General features: G+C 36.8%; 2 protein-coding genes across 3 annotated transcripts in view; both read left to right on the forward strand.

The window, feature by feature from the left end:
* The first annotated feature begins 10 nt into the window (after nucleotides 1–10).
* LOC105397166 lies at nucleotides 11–7,910 on the forward strand. Of its 2 annotated transcripts, XM_048631991.1 has the most exons (7): nucleotides 11–150; nucleotides 580–660; nucleotides 1,083–2,444; nucleotides 2,845–2,949; nucleotides 3,084–3,149; nucleotides 7,085–7,251; nucleotides 7,665–7,910. In XM_048631991.1, exons 2-7 carry the CDS (start codon nucleotides 586–588, stop codon nucleotides 7,870–7,872), a joined length of 1,983 nt encoding a protein of 660 aa, XP_048487948.1. In that variant the 5' UTR covers nucleotides 11–150; nucleotides 580–585; the 3' UTR covers nucleotides 7,873–7,910. The 2 variants fall into 2 exon arrangements, with proteins under 2 accessions (XP_048487948.1, XP_037977640.2); XM_038121712.2 differs by lacking the exon at nucleotides 3,084–3,149 and having other exon boundaries at nucleotides 2,845–3,015.
* Nucleotides 7,911–11,093: 3,183 nt separating this feature from the next.
* Nucleotides 11,094–16,573, forward strand: part of LOC105387880 (probable multidrug resistance-associated protein lethal(2)03659) — a 42,223-nt gene continuing 36,743 nt past the window's right edge. The window contains exon 1 of the mRNA XM_048632034.1: nucleotides 11,094–11,350. The gene's annotated coding sequence lies outside the window, so the exon portion shown is untranslated. The remainder of the gene's footprint in view (nucleotides 11,351–16,573) is intronic.

Genomic DNA, 16,573 nt, shown 5'->3' on the forward strand with positions numbered 1-16,573 from the left:
CTACTTCATTGTGAGTCAGGCGTAAAACAAGTTTTCTTTGTCTATGGTCAGAAGCAAATGTCAGAATTTAAAAATTGATCGTTGGTCAAAGTTTGTTTTATTGAATTGTTTATTTTTCTGTTTCAGCTTAGTTTTTCGCAGGATAATTTGGTAAGTCATATTATTATTTAATTTAATACCAGTAATAATTTCATTTCATTTCAGTTGATGAAGACTGCTTGTCAGAATAGTATTTTTTTACACTAACAAACGTAAATTGATTAACTTAAAATATTGAATAAGCTAACCGGTATTTCCCGCCTTCCTACCTCACTGAAACAGTGCTGAAAACAAACCATTGTTATTGATAATATTCACGCTTATTTATTGAGGGAAGTCGCCTTGGTATTGCACTTGTTTCCACTAAAGTAATAACGGTTTCGAAGGTTTGAAAACCCTTTTAAATTTTGAAGACATCATGTGAAATTACCGTTAAGGTAAGCGTCCGTTTGGTCCGATACGTACGATGCCGATAGATGGACGCTTTCCTTTAGACAAAGCTCATATGTACATTATTAATCCATGTTCAACTTGTTTCAGTGGAAGATGGATGCCATGCAAGAGAAACTGAAGGTGTTGAGAGACGAGCGAGCTGCGAGGGAGAAAGCACGACTGGAGAAGGTAAAAGACGAATAAAATGCAGAAAGGAACTTGAAGCTAATGTCGGTATTAAATCTATGTCTGTATTTTTCTGTCCATACTGGCAATGCAGAAGTAGATTTAATGCCAACATTAGCTTAAGTTTCTCTGTGCAAGTTAGCATAAGTATCACATTGTTATCATGATCAGTCCGCAATCGTCCACTGTTGGATATAGGGCTCACCCCAGGAGCACCTCAACATTCCTCATCCAGTCACTGCTGGCACCTGTCTTAGGTTGACTGTCAAGACTATCTACCACACCCCCCAACCCTCAGGTCCTGAGGTCGCTCAGTAGGGATCGGCTGGAAGAGGGGACCTCAATTTAATTACTAAGATGTGTATGTTACATTTTTTATTTTATGAAACCTTATCTCATATTATTGTCAAATCTGTTTGTTTCAGCTGAGGCAGCTGAATTTACAAAAATATAAAAAGGAGGAGCTTCCTATACAAAAATCTAAACCAGCTCCAGCTATTCTAAGAAAAACTAACTCAATACCAATAGCAACTAAAAGCACAGTTCAGCACACTAATTTAATCCCATTAAGGAAATCAATGGCACCTTCAAAAGTGTCCGAACTTGCCAGAGAGAACAAAACAACAGCACCAAAAAAGGAAGAAAATCCAAAGAAAACAATACCAGCCATTATTAGAAAAACAAATTCTATTCCATTGCCAACAAAGGCCACAGTTGCGCCCCAGAGCAATGCTCAACGTAAATCTATGGCTCCAATCAAAGTGGCTGAAAATGCGAGAGAAAAAGCTATTGCATCCAAAAAAGTGGAAATTCATACTAAAATTCAATTGAACCCTACCATACCGAAAAAGACGAGTTCCATTCCACTGTCAAGAAAAAGTATCATTCCTCATAGCAACGCCATTCCACTAAGGAAGTCTATGGCACCAGCTAAAGTTACTGAAAATGCGATTAGACAAAGAAAATCTATGGCACCAGTTCCACAAAAAACAACAACAGAAAGCAGTCATTCAGAATCCGTATTTGACCGCCTGTACAAGCCTAAAATGGCTGTTGAAAAGCCACATTCGGACCAGATCCAAAAACTTCAATCTGACAGCAAATTCAGAGACAAGATCGTTCGCAATGCTGGACTGATTTCCAACAAACGCCACACAGTATTTGAGCCAAAATCAACTGTAACACTACCGGTCAGAAGGTCCATTTCTGCCGTACACTTCAAGCGCATATCTAAGAATGAGCTCCCTAACTGTATGCACAAGTGGTCGTCAAGTGAGAACCTGAGCAAAGTCCACTTGAAGGATATTGACGAAGACATAGCGGTCAACCAGGATAAAGTGGTATCAGCGGTGAAGAGCGAACGAAAGAAGGTTAAATTCCAAAAACCTGTCTACATGAACTTCAACACACCAACACCAGACGAACTACAGTCACGTCTAAAAAGCTGGCTTCAGAAGCGAGGGAAATCCATAGATTCGTACCACCATTTACAGTGCTTTGGTCTGCACCATCTGACACAATCCGCTAAGGACTTCAAGGCTTATGACGATGAGAATAAGGAGAATATAGCTGTGGAATCTGACAGTGACAATGATTCGTTCTGCGATGCGATGAACAACAAGACGGATGATAATAAGTGGAGACGAGCAAGCTATGTCAGTACTGCAGAGTTTGATGAGACAAAAGACACATTAGATTCAGAAGAGGTGGTATCTGAAGAGATTGGGCAAGACGAAGATCAGCTGCTGGTTGGTGCCCTGAATGACCTTGCGGAGTTGTTGAAGGAGGTAAGCATTAGCCACTATTCTAATCATCATCAGTGAAAAAGCGCAATTAAGTCATCAGGGTTCCTCATATTTTCCAAATCCCGCTTTAGAAACAAAAACTTCTGTAATAGTACAATCATAATCATTGCCTCTTACCATGTGGATCATTAAAGAAAAACAAAATGACGACCGTTAAGCACTTATGGACATATGGACAAAATGATAATGGACTCACTTTATCCTCGCGACCTTCTATTCTCTTATAAAATATAGGGCAACTAGAATTAAGAATATAATGTTGTTTCTGAGTTCCTTTGCAGACATAGTTATGCACAATACACAATTATACACATTCAAATACAAATAATTCATTTCCATAACATAGGTCTGTACTCTAATCGCTAACCCTCCTTTACCCCAGGGTTTCGACTGGGAGCAGTGCGCGCGCTGGCTCCGGGCGATCCGGGTTCGGTTCCCGGCCGCGGCGGAGCTGGGCGCGTACTGGGAGTGCCGCGCCGCTCTGGAGGAGCGAAGGGGGAACCTGCCAGATTCACTGCACTGTTGGGAGGAAGCTATTGTTAATGGGACTGAGGTATAGTACCTACATTAGTCTTTCTTTAGTCTACGGGTACGATACTTGTGATGGGCGGAGCAACGGAGGAGCGACGGGGGAACCTGCCCGACTCGCTGCACTGTTGGGAGGAGGCCATTGTTAATGGGACTGAGGTATAGTACTCTAGCTTCAGTACACGTGTGACAGTATGGAAGAATATTAATTTGTCTGCACGTGTCTGACAGGCACGATGTTGGGAGGAGGACATCGTTAATGGGACTGAGGTATTTATTTATTTATTTATTTATTTATTTATTTTTCAAAGGAAAACTTACAGCTAAAGTTTATGGAAAGATGCTAAAAGTATGTAGTTGAAAGCCAATTACAAGTTTTCACTTATTAACAATGGAATACCTATTACAAAAAAATAATCCTAAATGTAGCAGTAGCTAAACACGTTGCTATACACAAAACAAAATAACTATTCACAGTGTACCTATAATATGCAATTAACTTAAATGAAAAAAATATATAAATACTTATGCCTACGTGTTCATTATGCAGATGCCAGAGACATATAATATCTAGTTAATAAATAACAGCACGCCATAATAAGTTGTCTTAAATAGATGAACTAAACTTATTGGTTAAATAATAGCAGATTGATCTAGCATTACTGCAAAAAATGTCTAAATCTGGAAAGTCTATACTAAGTGCATTAAAAGAACGCGAAGCTCTCAAAAGGAACGAGTTCTGCCTATAATTCGTATGAACGAGTGGAACATGCAACAGTGATTTGTGACGTAGTTGACGCTCAGGGACAAATAAATCGATTTTTTTAAGTAATTCAGGACAATCGACATTATTCTGAGCTATTCTCGTGAGGAAAGTTATATCTGCTGCTTGACGCCTGATTTCAAGAGGAAGAAGATGAAATTGATTGCAGTGATACTCATAGCTGCGCCTAGGAATTCTAAATTTGTTACATAGGTATCTAACAAACTTTTTCTGAATGGACTCAATTTTAGAAATGTAAACGCCATAACGTGGGTTCCACACCTGCGACGCGTATTCCAAGTTGCTTCGAACAAGAGAGCAATAAACAATTTTAAAAGACTTCATTAAATTGAAATTTTTACAGGAGCGTATAAGAAATCCTAGTAATTTATATGCTTTTTTTACTATTTTATCTATGTGGTTATTAAAAAGCAATTTGGAGTCCATAATAACGCCCAAATCCCTTATCTCGTTACAGCTGGAAATAGTCTGATTATTAATAATATATGTACTTGAAAACATACTGCGTTTACGTCCAAAAGATATAGAGAAACATTTAGAGACATTGATATCCAACCTGTTCGTTCTGCAGTAGGTAGTAAGTTTATTGAGATCATCCTGAAGTAGAGCAGAGTCCTCTGGACTATTAACCACTCTGAACACCTTCATATCGTCAGCAAACAAGAGGAATTGTGAATTATTAAAACAGACATCAATGTCATTAATAAATATAATGAATAGGAGGGGACCCAATAACGATCCCTGCGGTACTCCAGAAGGAATGCTTTTCCAGGTTGACATATAACCGTTTAAAACCACCGATTGCGTCCTATTAGATATGTAAGATTTGAACCAGCGAAACAAATCACCACGAATTCCGGCTAATAGAAGTTTTTTGAGCAGCATTTCATGATCTATGCGATCAAACGCTTTACTATAGTCGGTGTAAACGGCGTCTATTTGATTGCCGTTATCCATGTGTGAAGTGATAAACTCATTGAATATAATAAGGTTGGAAACTGTTGATCTTTTCTTAAGAAAACCATGTTGCTGTGAGTTGAATGTTAATTTCAGCGATGCATAAACCTGGTCATATACAATTCGCTCAAATATCTTGGCAATAAGACATAGTTTGGAAATTGGTCGATAATTCCCAATGATATTTTTTGGACCATTCTTATGAATCGGACTGATAAAAGCCGACTTCCATATTGACGGCACCACACCCTCAGCCAAGGACCGTTTGAATAAAATTGATAAAGGGACTGATAATGATTTAGAACAGCTGGCGAGAAATACCGCTGGAAGTTTATCTGGGCCAGCTGACTTGTTAAGGTCCAGAGACTCAAGGAGTTTACAAACCATATCACCAGATACCTCAACTGAGGCAATATCAGCAAGTGGAGCTGAAATATCAGGCTGTAGGTTTATATCGACCTGAATGGACCCAGGGTTTGATTGTAAGAACGTTGAATAAAAGTATTCTGAGAACATATTACTAATTTCGTGTCCAGACGTAGATGAAACATTTAGGTGCTTCATACGGTTCTACCTTTTTTGGCATAAGATTTTTTTGCCTAATCTCGTATTGCATAGTAACGTTTGGTCATAGTCTCGTTACGCCGAAAATCGTATGGCATAAATCTCGTTTAGTAAAAAGTTATTTCGCATAACATTGTTTAGCCAAATAATGGTATGGCCAAATCTTGAATAGCCTAATAATGCTATGGCATAGGTTTATTAGGTTTATACAAAGTAATAATATTCGTTTGGCTTTAACTTTGACGGAGCGTCACCCTACATAGCGCAAACTGGTGCCTTGTATTGTTTCTGCTGTTTGGAAAACGCTCCGCTCCGCTTCGCTGCGCTCCGCTTTGGTTTTGATGAACATGTGCACCTAACACGCTCCTCCTCGCTTTGCTCGTCGTCGCACCTATTTTTAGGTTTTGATTTCATGGGGTTTGTAATAATTATATTGGTCGTTCACTTTCGATTTTTTGATCATACAATATCGTGATTTTCGGGATGTAGGAGAAAAATACCACAATTTGTACATTTACTACATACTTAATATATTATTTATTAAGATAACATTATGAGAAACAAGATTATACATAGGTATAGACGAACATAAATTTGAGCAAACGAAACTTAGGTGTTTAAAGATTGTGCCTAAAGAGTTTTAGACGAAACGAGCCTTATGCCACATAAGTCTTGGCAAAGTGATGGTTCGGCCAAAAAAGTTTAGACCATACGTGTTATGCGAAATGAGTTTTGGTCAATAAAGATTATGCCAGATGAGCGGAACCCGCTTCATAGACGAAGGAAACGAAAATCCCTTGCGTTTACCCTTAATAAAAGACCAAAACGCTCGAGGGTTTGAAGAAATGGAACTTTCGATATGAGCAATGTAATTATGGTAACATACACCTTCAAGACGCTTAGCTCTTTCTCTTAGCAACTCGAAGGTCTGTTTGTCACTTAAGTTACCGTATTTTTTAAACTTTCTGTGAAATTTCATTTTTTCGTTTATCACTTTTATAATGGATTGATTGTACCAAGGTGGATATTTGCTTGTTTTTATATCACGTTGGGGTATATTATTAATTTTAATCTCATATATTTTGTTATAGAATTGGCTTACAGCCTCGTCAACCGCGCCCACACTAAGAATATTGTCCCAGTCAATATTAGTAATATCGTTATTAATTTTCGTGAAGTCCGCACGATTATAGCAGAAAACAGAGCGCTTACATGGTACGAGTGGTTCTAGATCTGCAAATGTGACAGTAATATATAGTGCCGGGTGATACGGGTCTTCTGGTACCAGAGGATCAGTGCACGAGTTAACTAAAACATGGTCATTTGAAAGAACTAAGTCCAATATATTATTAAATTTGTTAACAAATTGTTGTTACAAGTTGTTGTATACTAATTCATTATCATCATCATCAGCCAATAATCATCCACTGCTGGACATAGGCCTCTCCTCCGCCACAACACTCGGTTCTCGGCCTTCCTCATCCAGCCACTACCGGCTACCCTCCCTAAGGTCGTTGGGCCAACTAACAGGAGGGCATCCCACACTGCGTTTGCCTGTCCTGCGTCTCCTTGGGAGAGCCACACTGACTATATCGACCCCTATTCCAGTGGAAAATTACTGGCTGATGATGTTTGATCTAAATCAACGTTTTCTGAACCAAATAAGGAATACTAAAACAAATACTCAGGCATTACACCTTTTTTTTTACACCCTGTATTACTACACCCAATATTTTCTTACAAAAAACGTAAACTTTTTATTTACCAACCTCCTATTTCCCCCCCACAGCGTTCAGTAGTGGAAGCGAACCTAGACCAGCTCCTAGACAAGTTCATGCAGCTGAAGATCAGCCCGCACAGCGCGAAGAAGCAGCGGCCGGTCAACCCGAGGCTGATAGATGTGAAGAATGTCTTCAAAAGCACCATTATTAGGTTTGCCGTGCAGCAGGCTAAGATGTGAGTTGATCCTTTATCTGGTAAAATGGATAAGGTTTACTTTATTATGAAATGCTAGATATCAGTGTCGCCGTCACACTGCTAATCGGACTGGCCAATCCTGTCACAAACGCCAATCTTTTCATACATTTTTGTGATGTGAATTGTATGTATTCTAAAAAGTTATTTGATAAATATTTAAAAAAAACTGTACCTTGTGAAACTCACAATCAACTACTTATTATTCTTTCGTATATAATTTACGGACTTAATTTGCTTGACAAAATACAATAACTGCTGGAAACTCACCGTACACTTACCATGGGGCGCAAGACGCGACAACAACACGTGACAAAAGTGTTGCACTGTCTTCTGCCCCGTGCTACATCTGCTAATGAAAATTTCTAAAATATTTCTTTACTCTTAAATTCCAGTCGCCAATCCGTCCAGCCGGACCCCTCCTACACAGTGACTCCGGTGCGGCGCTCCAACCGCTTGTCCACCAACAAAACGCCCGGTCAAACGCCGCGGTCCGCGCGCCAACCGCTCGTCCAGATCTGCGCGTCTCTGAGCCACATCGACCCGAGTTTGGCGGGGAAAACCACGTTTGTACCCAATGGTACGATACTGAACACGCCTTAGGGGTTTAGGAGCATAGACATATATGAGACGAGATGCCACAAATGCAGTAATTTATATGAAAACCACGCGTGCTTTTTTACTAGGAATTATTAATTTTGACACTGATAATGCTCCAGCCAATTTGCCAAAAGTTGAACATTTGTTTAACCTTTGACACGCGCGTACACTTGGGGCATCTAGTGCCATATATGTCTGTGGTTAGGTTATTTTCGAGCGAAATTGTAGGTATAACGTCTGTGAAAAAGAAAGGATTTTAAGATGGCGGCAGTGTTACATAAGTGGGAGTATGGGTTGAGACATACCTACCTACGATTAGAGTTAGATAGTGTTTGTCCGCCATTTACATATTGTTTCTTTATTAACAGGCGTTATCGGATAATATTGGTCTGATCTTTAAGACAGATACAAAGGATACACTTTAAACATTGACTAGAACGATAATTAAATTTGTTAGATCTGCATTTATTTAAAGCTTAACCTTAGAATTAAGATAAGGTAAATTTTGACTGTTTATTGGTGACACTAAAAATAAATTCATTCCTTCAGCTGGCCTGCTCAAAATAAGTGACAATAGTCATGAAAAAATATTTTACTGTTGAATTATGTCTCTAAATTATCATTCACTGAGGAAAAATAACACTGTTATCATTGTTTGTGGTTACAAATGTCACAAATTATGTTTTATTTTAACTATTATTTAATTACGTTTTATTTAGCTATAATTTTATAAGTTATGTAAACTCTTATGTATTATGATACGACGCGACGACTCAAACATGACAAGCCGGGCTAATGAACGAATTGTAGTCAGTTTTTTATATATATTTCCGATAACTGTTGCGTATGTATTACTCCTGTAAATAAAGAAACTTTACGAAAGGGAGCAGGAAGCAGTAAGGTATTATACAGAGTGTTACAAACAGGGTATACTAAGCCGAAACCTATCCGGATTAGTATACCCTTTTTACAACAGCCTGTATATTATATACAGACGTATTACGATTTACGATTGCAGCTTGAGTTCATTGTCCATTTTCTTATTGTTTCTTTCTTTGCGTTCCTTATAATTATGAGTTTTGAGTGTAATAGTTTTAATGTAAAGTGTTAACTTCCACTTCTGCTGGAGTTGGTTTGAAAGAAGTTGAGTGATTTTTCACCATTGTTTGACAAGGAAATTATGGCTATTGAATATTTTTGTACGTTTATAAATTAAGCAAAATAAACATAAATAATGTTGCTTTCCGTATTTTATTGAGTACCTTTCTTTAGCTACTATTTATTTCGCATTCTTCTGTCTGGGAGAATGGGAGTGAAAATTACCTAAAAACCATAGAATAACGTCCTACTTTAGTATCTTCAGAACTTCTCATCAGATTGTTCTATGGCTGATGATGGTGAATAAATTCACTTTTTTTTGTACGTTGAAAGACTTGGTTATGTCAGAGCAAGGAACTATAATCTCATTCCACGGGGAAAGACATCTGACAGAACCCTTATTTCATTCCTTTCATTCGAATAAGAAGGGTAGTTTTTGTTTGTATCAGATGTCTTTCCCCGTGGAATGGGGTATAAACAGCTTTTATTCCGATAGAATAATTATTCTGAGTTTTATTTCGACTGACCATGGTCCATGCCATAGAAGTAATAAACTATGGTCCATGCACTGATTCATTCACTTTTCATAATAGGGATGTCCATTGTCCATGTCGCTATAGTGGTATTATAGTATGCCGAAACGGACCCAGCAGCTTCTCGTTAAAGGAGTAAGTACTTATTATGTTCCTTGCTCAGAAGGAGACAAAATTCGTGAATAAAATTTATTTCTTTACATACCTAAACTTTTTTTCAAGACATGTATTGTGATATATTTTTACTGGCGAGTTTAGTTTTTTTTGGTTCAGTTTGTATCAAAGGTGTAAGAGTGAATGAATATCAAACTGGCATATGTCCACCTACCCGAAAAATTGACTTTTTGATTTGGTCGTGTTCTCCGTTAAAATGTCAGTTTGTCTATGCCCTTCAAGTTCCAATAAGTGCAAGGCATCCATGAGAAAAAAGCCGTTAAAAAAGTAAGTTTTTTTCAAATCCTTTTAAGTCTAACCGTTTCGCATTACAAACTTTCAGAAGTCCATTCCGGCCAATCACAGAGCGTAATTTTTTCAACATGGCGTCATACTTGGTGAGATTTTCGAGGCTGTGGTGTGTGCTACCAGTGTTTTATAACGAATATGAATGAAAATGTTGAACTATGTTGAACTATGGCGAAGTAAGTTTAAAACCCCCTTTTTCCAACCCACGTGTCAAACACAAAGCATTTTCATAGTAAACACAGGGCCGTATCGGGTAGAATATAATACGGTAGGTAGGTACTTTTATACCGATAAATTTTGGTTGATTAACTTCATTGTATTTAATAGAATATAGACTATATTAGTCTTACTGAGTCCGGCCCATAATATTAGTATTTTTCAAACAACTATAAGTCCTTTAATGACCCATATCAAAACAGCATAAGTCTTGTATGGGCATATTAAACTGCTATAAGTCCAAACTGTTTATTAACTTTTACGCCTTTCTATGAGTGTTATAATGGGTTTTTTTTATTAAAATACATTCTTAAGGTCACAAGTCAACTGATTAAATCACGGGGCAAGTTCTATGACCATTAAATAATAGAGAAAACAAAAACCTCCATTTCCCGAATTTTGCGTGGACGTGACATAATATGGCAGTTTGATATTCATCCACAAAATTTATCACAATAAATATTAAACCGGTCTCTCAATAATATTTAAGTCAGTTTTTATTTTATTAATTTTACCGTATTGTACCGTAGAAGGTAAAAAAGAAACCCTTTTAATATCACTTTGTTGTCCCTCTTTCTATGAGTCCATCAAGATCCTTTATTTACCTTCATATTAAGCTGGTAGCTTTAGTTTTGTGCAAATCTATTACTACCCTACCCTACCCTACTCTTTCCTGGACTTTCACGAATATTTTAAGACCAAAATTAGGTAGCTAAATCGGTTCAGCCGTTTTCGAGAAATAGCGTAAGGACGGAAACCCATTATTTTTATAAATATACTACCCCCCTTATTCATTAGATAAAGGGTATTTTTGCCTTGGTATAGTTTTACCATAGACAAGTTTGACACATCAACTGAAGTACATCACTATGTTCACGTCATGTTCGTTCATTCATTTAAATTTCTCATTCATTCTCAATCTCATTCAATTTTCAGCTGTGCTGTGTGACAGCTGTTTGTCGAATTATTTTTAAAAGATCGTGTCAATATTTTTCTCAGCAAAGTAATATTACTTGATTTAATTCGTAAAGCGGGCTTCAATTATTGAAAAAAATACCTATTTCGTTCATAAATTGGTTTATCATATGCAGAAAGTGTGTGACTGAGTGTGAGCAATTCAAATTAAAACCTTTTGATCAGCTGACTGGAAATATCTGTGTTTTTATGAATTGGTAAGCAAATAATTTATTAATACCTACCATAATAGCGACTTTTTACTACTGTATTTATACAAAAAAATACATGTAGTGTAATTGCGTTGCGTAGAACATTACCAAGCTTTTTTCTATGTTACTATGTATTTATAGACAGTTTTTTACTGAAGGTTGCCACGACTCAATAAAGCTCACACAAATTGGCTCAGCAACTTCAGTGAGATATGTTTCGTGTAAAACTTACAGCTCATATGTATATGAACATAAGTATTTGGAGAAAAACATATAATCATTTAGGAAAGTACCTATGATTAACAAAAATGTTGCTATGCCCTACAGGGATCTATACTAGGGATATTTAAGTATGTAAGTATGCATCATCTTCATAGCACAGAGATCTTAATTTAAGCATAGCAAGAGGGTAGGTAAAAAAAATAGATTTGTTTGGGATGCCTGGATCTAGGAAGCTATTTATATATTATTTGTAAAAGTTCCCATATCCTTATGCAAATTATGTCACAACTATTTTGTCTTTTGAGGTTTCTTCATCAGTACAATGCTGAAGTTCATATAATATAATAAAACAACACTTTTCATAAATGTGAGTAGATATCCCCCTGACCACTACATACAAAATTTCAGAAAAAATATTGAAATAGTACTTAACTAATATAACTACATAGGTCTGTACTTACAATACAATACAATATAACTTTATTGAAAAAACACACAACATAAATTAATTAACAAGTAAGCACAATAGGCGGCCTTATCGCTAAAAGTGATCTCTTCCAGGCAACCTTTGGGTGAATGAAAGACCTATGGAGTAAAAGAGGAAGGTATACACATATTATTGACTTTAAATAAAAGTACTAGAAACTACTAGGTACTACTTACAAACTTTTCTCTTTGAATTATTATAGATTTTTTTATATCTCTAAGTTTTACTACAGCCTCCCCATGCTTATTATACTATACTTAATCCTAATCCTAACTATTAATATTATAAATGCGAAAGTAACTGTGTCTGTCTGTCTGTTACTCTTTCACGCCAAAACTACTGAACGGATTTGAATGAAATTTGGTATACATATGGTCTAGACCCTGGGAAAGAACATAGGCTACTTTTTATCCCGGAATTCCCACGGGAAAACTTTTTAAGGCGAAGCGAAGCGCGCTGGAACAGCTATTAACCATAATTAGGTAGGCGCCTAGTTCCTACACTGACCTTTAAATTAATAGACTTTCACAAATTACTTAATACTGAAAACTATTTCTGATAATTTAGTTTTTAAGTAGGTTAAAGGTTACCAGAACATTTTTTTTGTAAAAAAACCGGCCAAGTGCGAGTCGGGCTCGCGCACAAAGGGTTCCGTAGCAGCAAATATAATTTACAGTTAAATCAACCTATCTCAAAAACTATAAGAGATACTTTGATCAAACCAAAAATCGTTGAAAGAGTTAATTAGCATGCATCACCTCTATTTTTTTTAGAATTTTATACCCCGTAGTTATAAAAATAGAGGGGGGGGGACATACTTTTTACGACTTTGAGAGCTGATATCTCAAAAACCGTTCACTTTAAGAAAAATGTTTTTTAGAAAACTTTATATCATTTTAAAAGACCTTTCCATTGATACCCCACACGGGTATGTACATCGAAAAAAAAAATTTCATCCCTCAGTTACATGTATGGGGGGCCCCACCCCCAATTCTTTTTTTTACTATTTAGTGTCATATTTTTGTAGCGGTTCATACAACACATATTCCCATCAAATTTCATCACTGTAGTACTTATAGTTTCCGAGTAAATCGGCTGTGACAGACGGACAGACGGACAGACGGACATGACGAAACTATAAGGGTTCCGTTTTTGCCATTTTGGCTACGGAACCCTAAAAAGGAGGTTAAATAAAAGAAGTTTGCATTATGTAGAAGGAAAACTGGTCCACCTATAGACTATAGATTACCAGTTGAATATGTTCTTGTGTGGTAAATGCTTTTTACACACAGCACATATCAGTTGACCTTCAGTTTAGTTGAGATAAATGTAGGATGTAGGTAAGTACAGGCAACAAAAGAGAGTTGATGATTGTTAACTATAAAAATTAAAAAGTAAACATACAAATTAAAAGAACTGTAGTATATGAATAGGTAAGTATAAATATTATTTTAATGTAGGTAAGTCATCAGTGGATATTAAAGGTTTTTAAGAGTCCATCCACCTATCGGTAGGTATCTTACGTATCGGACCAAAGGGACTTTCATATATATATGTATGGAGTAACAGCGTCGGCAATGCTGATTTCTATACAAAGTACTGTAGCTAGGGGATTTCCCGTAAAACCCGAGTAAACCATGCAATAAGGAAAATGCATGTCGAAACTATATGCCGAAGTGACAGTAGGCCAGAAGTATAATTATGTCGAAGAACCGATGATGATGGTGGGGTTGGGATGGTGTTCTCGTGTCGAGACCACGAACTGGCAAGCGGAGCGTGGGACGCCCTGCGGCGCGCTCAACCTTAGGCTGCTTACATAGAGAATCGGGTTCCCTGTATCTACCTGTACCGATTATGCGAAAGCGCTCACTCACGGAGCATTTCGCGGATTTTTAAATTTCATGAGCGCTTTCGCATAATCAGGTTACCGGTACAGGTAGATACAGGGATCCCGTTTCTCTATGTAAGCACCCTTAGACAGGGTGGCTGGATCCTAACTAATATTATAAATGCGAAAGTAACTGTGTCTGTCTGTCTGTCTGTTACTCTTTCACGCCAAAACTACTGAACGGATTTGAATGAAATTTGGTATACATACGGTCTAGACCCTGGGAAAGAACATAGGCTACTTTTTATTCCGGAATTCCCACGGGAAAACTTTTTAAGGCGAAGCGAAGCGCGCGGGAACAGCTAGTATGTAATAAAATACACTCGTGAGCAATGAAGAAGCACCAAATAAATCCAAAACGGAAAAGACTATTTTAATAACGCCGTCTGCAATATTAAAGTACAAAGCACATCATATTACCAACTAAAAACTCGAGAGAGCCAGGTACAGGAGCTTCGCCGCCTTTCTGGATAGAATAGAATAAAATGGACCAACTAAAAACGTTAATATTTTGATCAAATTCTAAATGAAATGTTAAAAATAATTTACGTAATTTGGTGTAGAAATTTTGTAGTGTAAGTCGGTGTTATCTGTAACAAAATATAATGATGATGTACCTAATGTGTTGCGGACTCTAAAGCTTACATTTTTTGTTTGTACGAAGCTCGAAGCTCGAAGTTCGCAAGTAGAAGGAACTTAGCTGTATTTTTTTATAGCTTCGTATCTCCTAGTCTAGATACTTACAAGACCTTTCGAATTACAATACCGGTTCTGACGAGGGAAAGTGGTTTGCATAATGTAAGCCTGAAGATCTAAGCCTAAATCTTAAATAATATAAATAATAAACACACACACCTTGTACTAATGTACTCCTTTGCGGGGTAGGCAGAGGTGCATTGCCTAAATCTTACTTTTGTTTTTAACCGCCGAAAAAAAGAGGGATGTTATAAGATCAATTTGCCTGTGTATCTGCAATCTGCATGTGATGATGCGTAATAAATCCGTTTTAGTTTAGCAATGTTAGTCATTGTTAGTTGTTGTCAGTCATTGTGAGTTTTTTTTAGATTTCAGTAACCTTGGTTAATTAGCCACGGTATAGATTTAGCGACGTTTTTTTTTCATTCATGATTTGGCTACGCTAGGTTTCTAAATACCTACATCATCATCGTCATGATGATGATCAACGCAGCGTGGGATGCCCTCCTGCCCGCTGGACTGACGACCTTAGGCGGGTGGCGGGTAGTGGCTGGATGAGGAAGGCCCAGGACCGAGTGTTGTGGTGCTCCTTGGGAGAGGCCTATGTCCAGCAGTGGATGCTGATACCTACCTACTGACCGTAAATAAATTTCATACTCGTAGGTACTGATAGAGATGCTTATGCTATAAGCAAGCTTAAGCAAAGCTTAAGATTCCATAAAAACTCAGTAGTAACCCGCATAGTACCTATTCGGCCCACGAGGCATGACCGCTGGCACGTACCTGTAATTAAGACAAAGTTTGCAAGTCATTTTTACAATTTCAAAGGGCCCATCTTGTATACTAAAATTAACAAAATACTTAACTTTGTCAACTTAAATTCCTATAAATGTAAAAAAATCTTAACTGAATGGCTACTGCAAATGAACTACGATGACACCGAAGACATTCTATAAGGAATACTAAATAAATAAAAATTAAAACAATACTATCAAATACTTACTTACCAAAATTAAAAAAATAAAATAAAAATTACAACTAAAATACTAAAACCTGCTTACCTAAATTCCACATAAAAATATATATAATTAAATACCAAATTTAACAACTTACCTAAATTTCAAACAAATAAAAAAAAACAAAAAGTACAACTCAAACACTAGACACCAATCAATACCTATCTAAACTCCAAATACATAACACTTACTGAAATACACTGCTTTCCTATCACAACATAATTTACCTAACTAACACAGCATAAATTAATCTGCAATCACCACATATACTGTATACATTTACCCATCACGCACACTCTCACAGCTTGGACATGATCACTTGTAAAAGTAACAAATATACTTCACGACCCTAACCCACAGTCATACGATGTTTGCTTCAATAATGGTCTTTATTGTAATGAGGATACGGAACACATAAAATGTTCCTTATTCATTAGCTGCTTGAACACTTATCATATCGATCGTAATATTCAAGTATTTCACTACCTACCCTAAATTTTTTGTTGTTTAAACTTAATCATAAGTAACTCACTATAAATATAATTTGTAAAACCTACTGGTTAACTGATTGCTATAAACTTTTATAGCAATCAGTTAACTAGTCCTATTATAACTATACTACTAACTATATATAAGTATTCGATTACTTGCTAACTACCTACAGAATATTTTTTTTTTTCTAAAATATTTACTTATTATGTACCTACGTAAATTATAAATTTTAAATAGTTCCTAACTACTTGTTGTCGTCATCTGAGTATACGAAGGATGCCTGGCTACCCATAGCACAGGGTATCCTAGTTTGGGAGCCAGGAACCCATTTCTAAACCAATTAGGCAAATAAATGTTTTCATTTCATTTCATTTCATTTCATTTCATTTCAGCAATAAGGCCGCCTTTTTGTATTATTGTTTTTCTTT

The sequence above is a fragment of the Plutella xylostella genome, chromosome 30, assembly GCF_932276165.1.
Source record: "Plutella xylostella chromosome 30, ilPluXylo3.1, whole genome shotgun sequence".
Classification (NCBI taxonomy): domain Eukaryota; kingdom Metazoa; phylum Arthropoda; class Insecta; order Lepidoptera; family Plutellidae; genus Plutella; species Plutella xylostella.

Excerpts from the sequence above, each read along its gene's own strand:
- LOC105397166 (XM_038121712.2), top strand. The coding sequence starts at position 586 with ATGGATGCCATGCAAGAGAAACTGAAGGTGTTGAGAGACGAGCGAGCT. Across the intron at positions 2,445-2,844 it reads TTGCGGAGTTGTTGAAGGAG|GGTTTCGACTGGGAGCAGTG; the intron begins GTAAGCATTAGC and ends CCTTTACCCCAG. Across the intron at positions 3,016-7,084 it reads CTATTGTTAATGGGACTGAG|CGTTCAGTAGTGGAAGCGAA; the intron begins GTATAGTACCTA and ends TCCCCCCCACAG.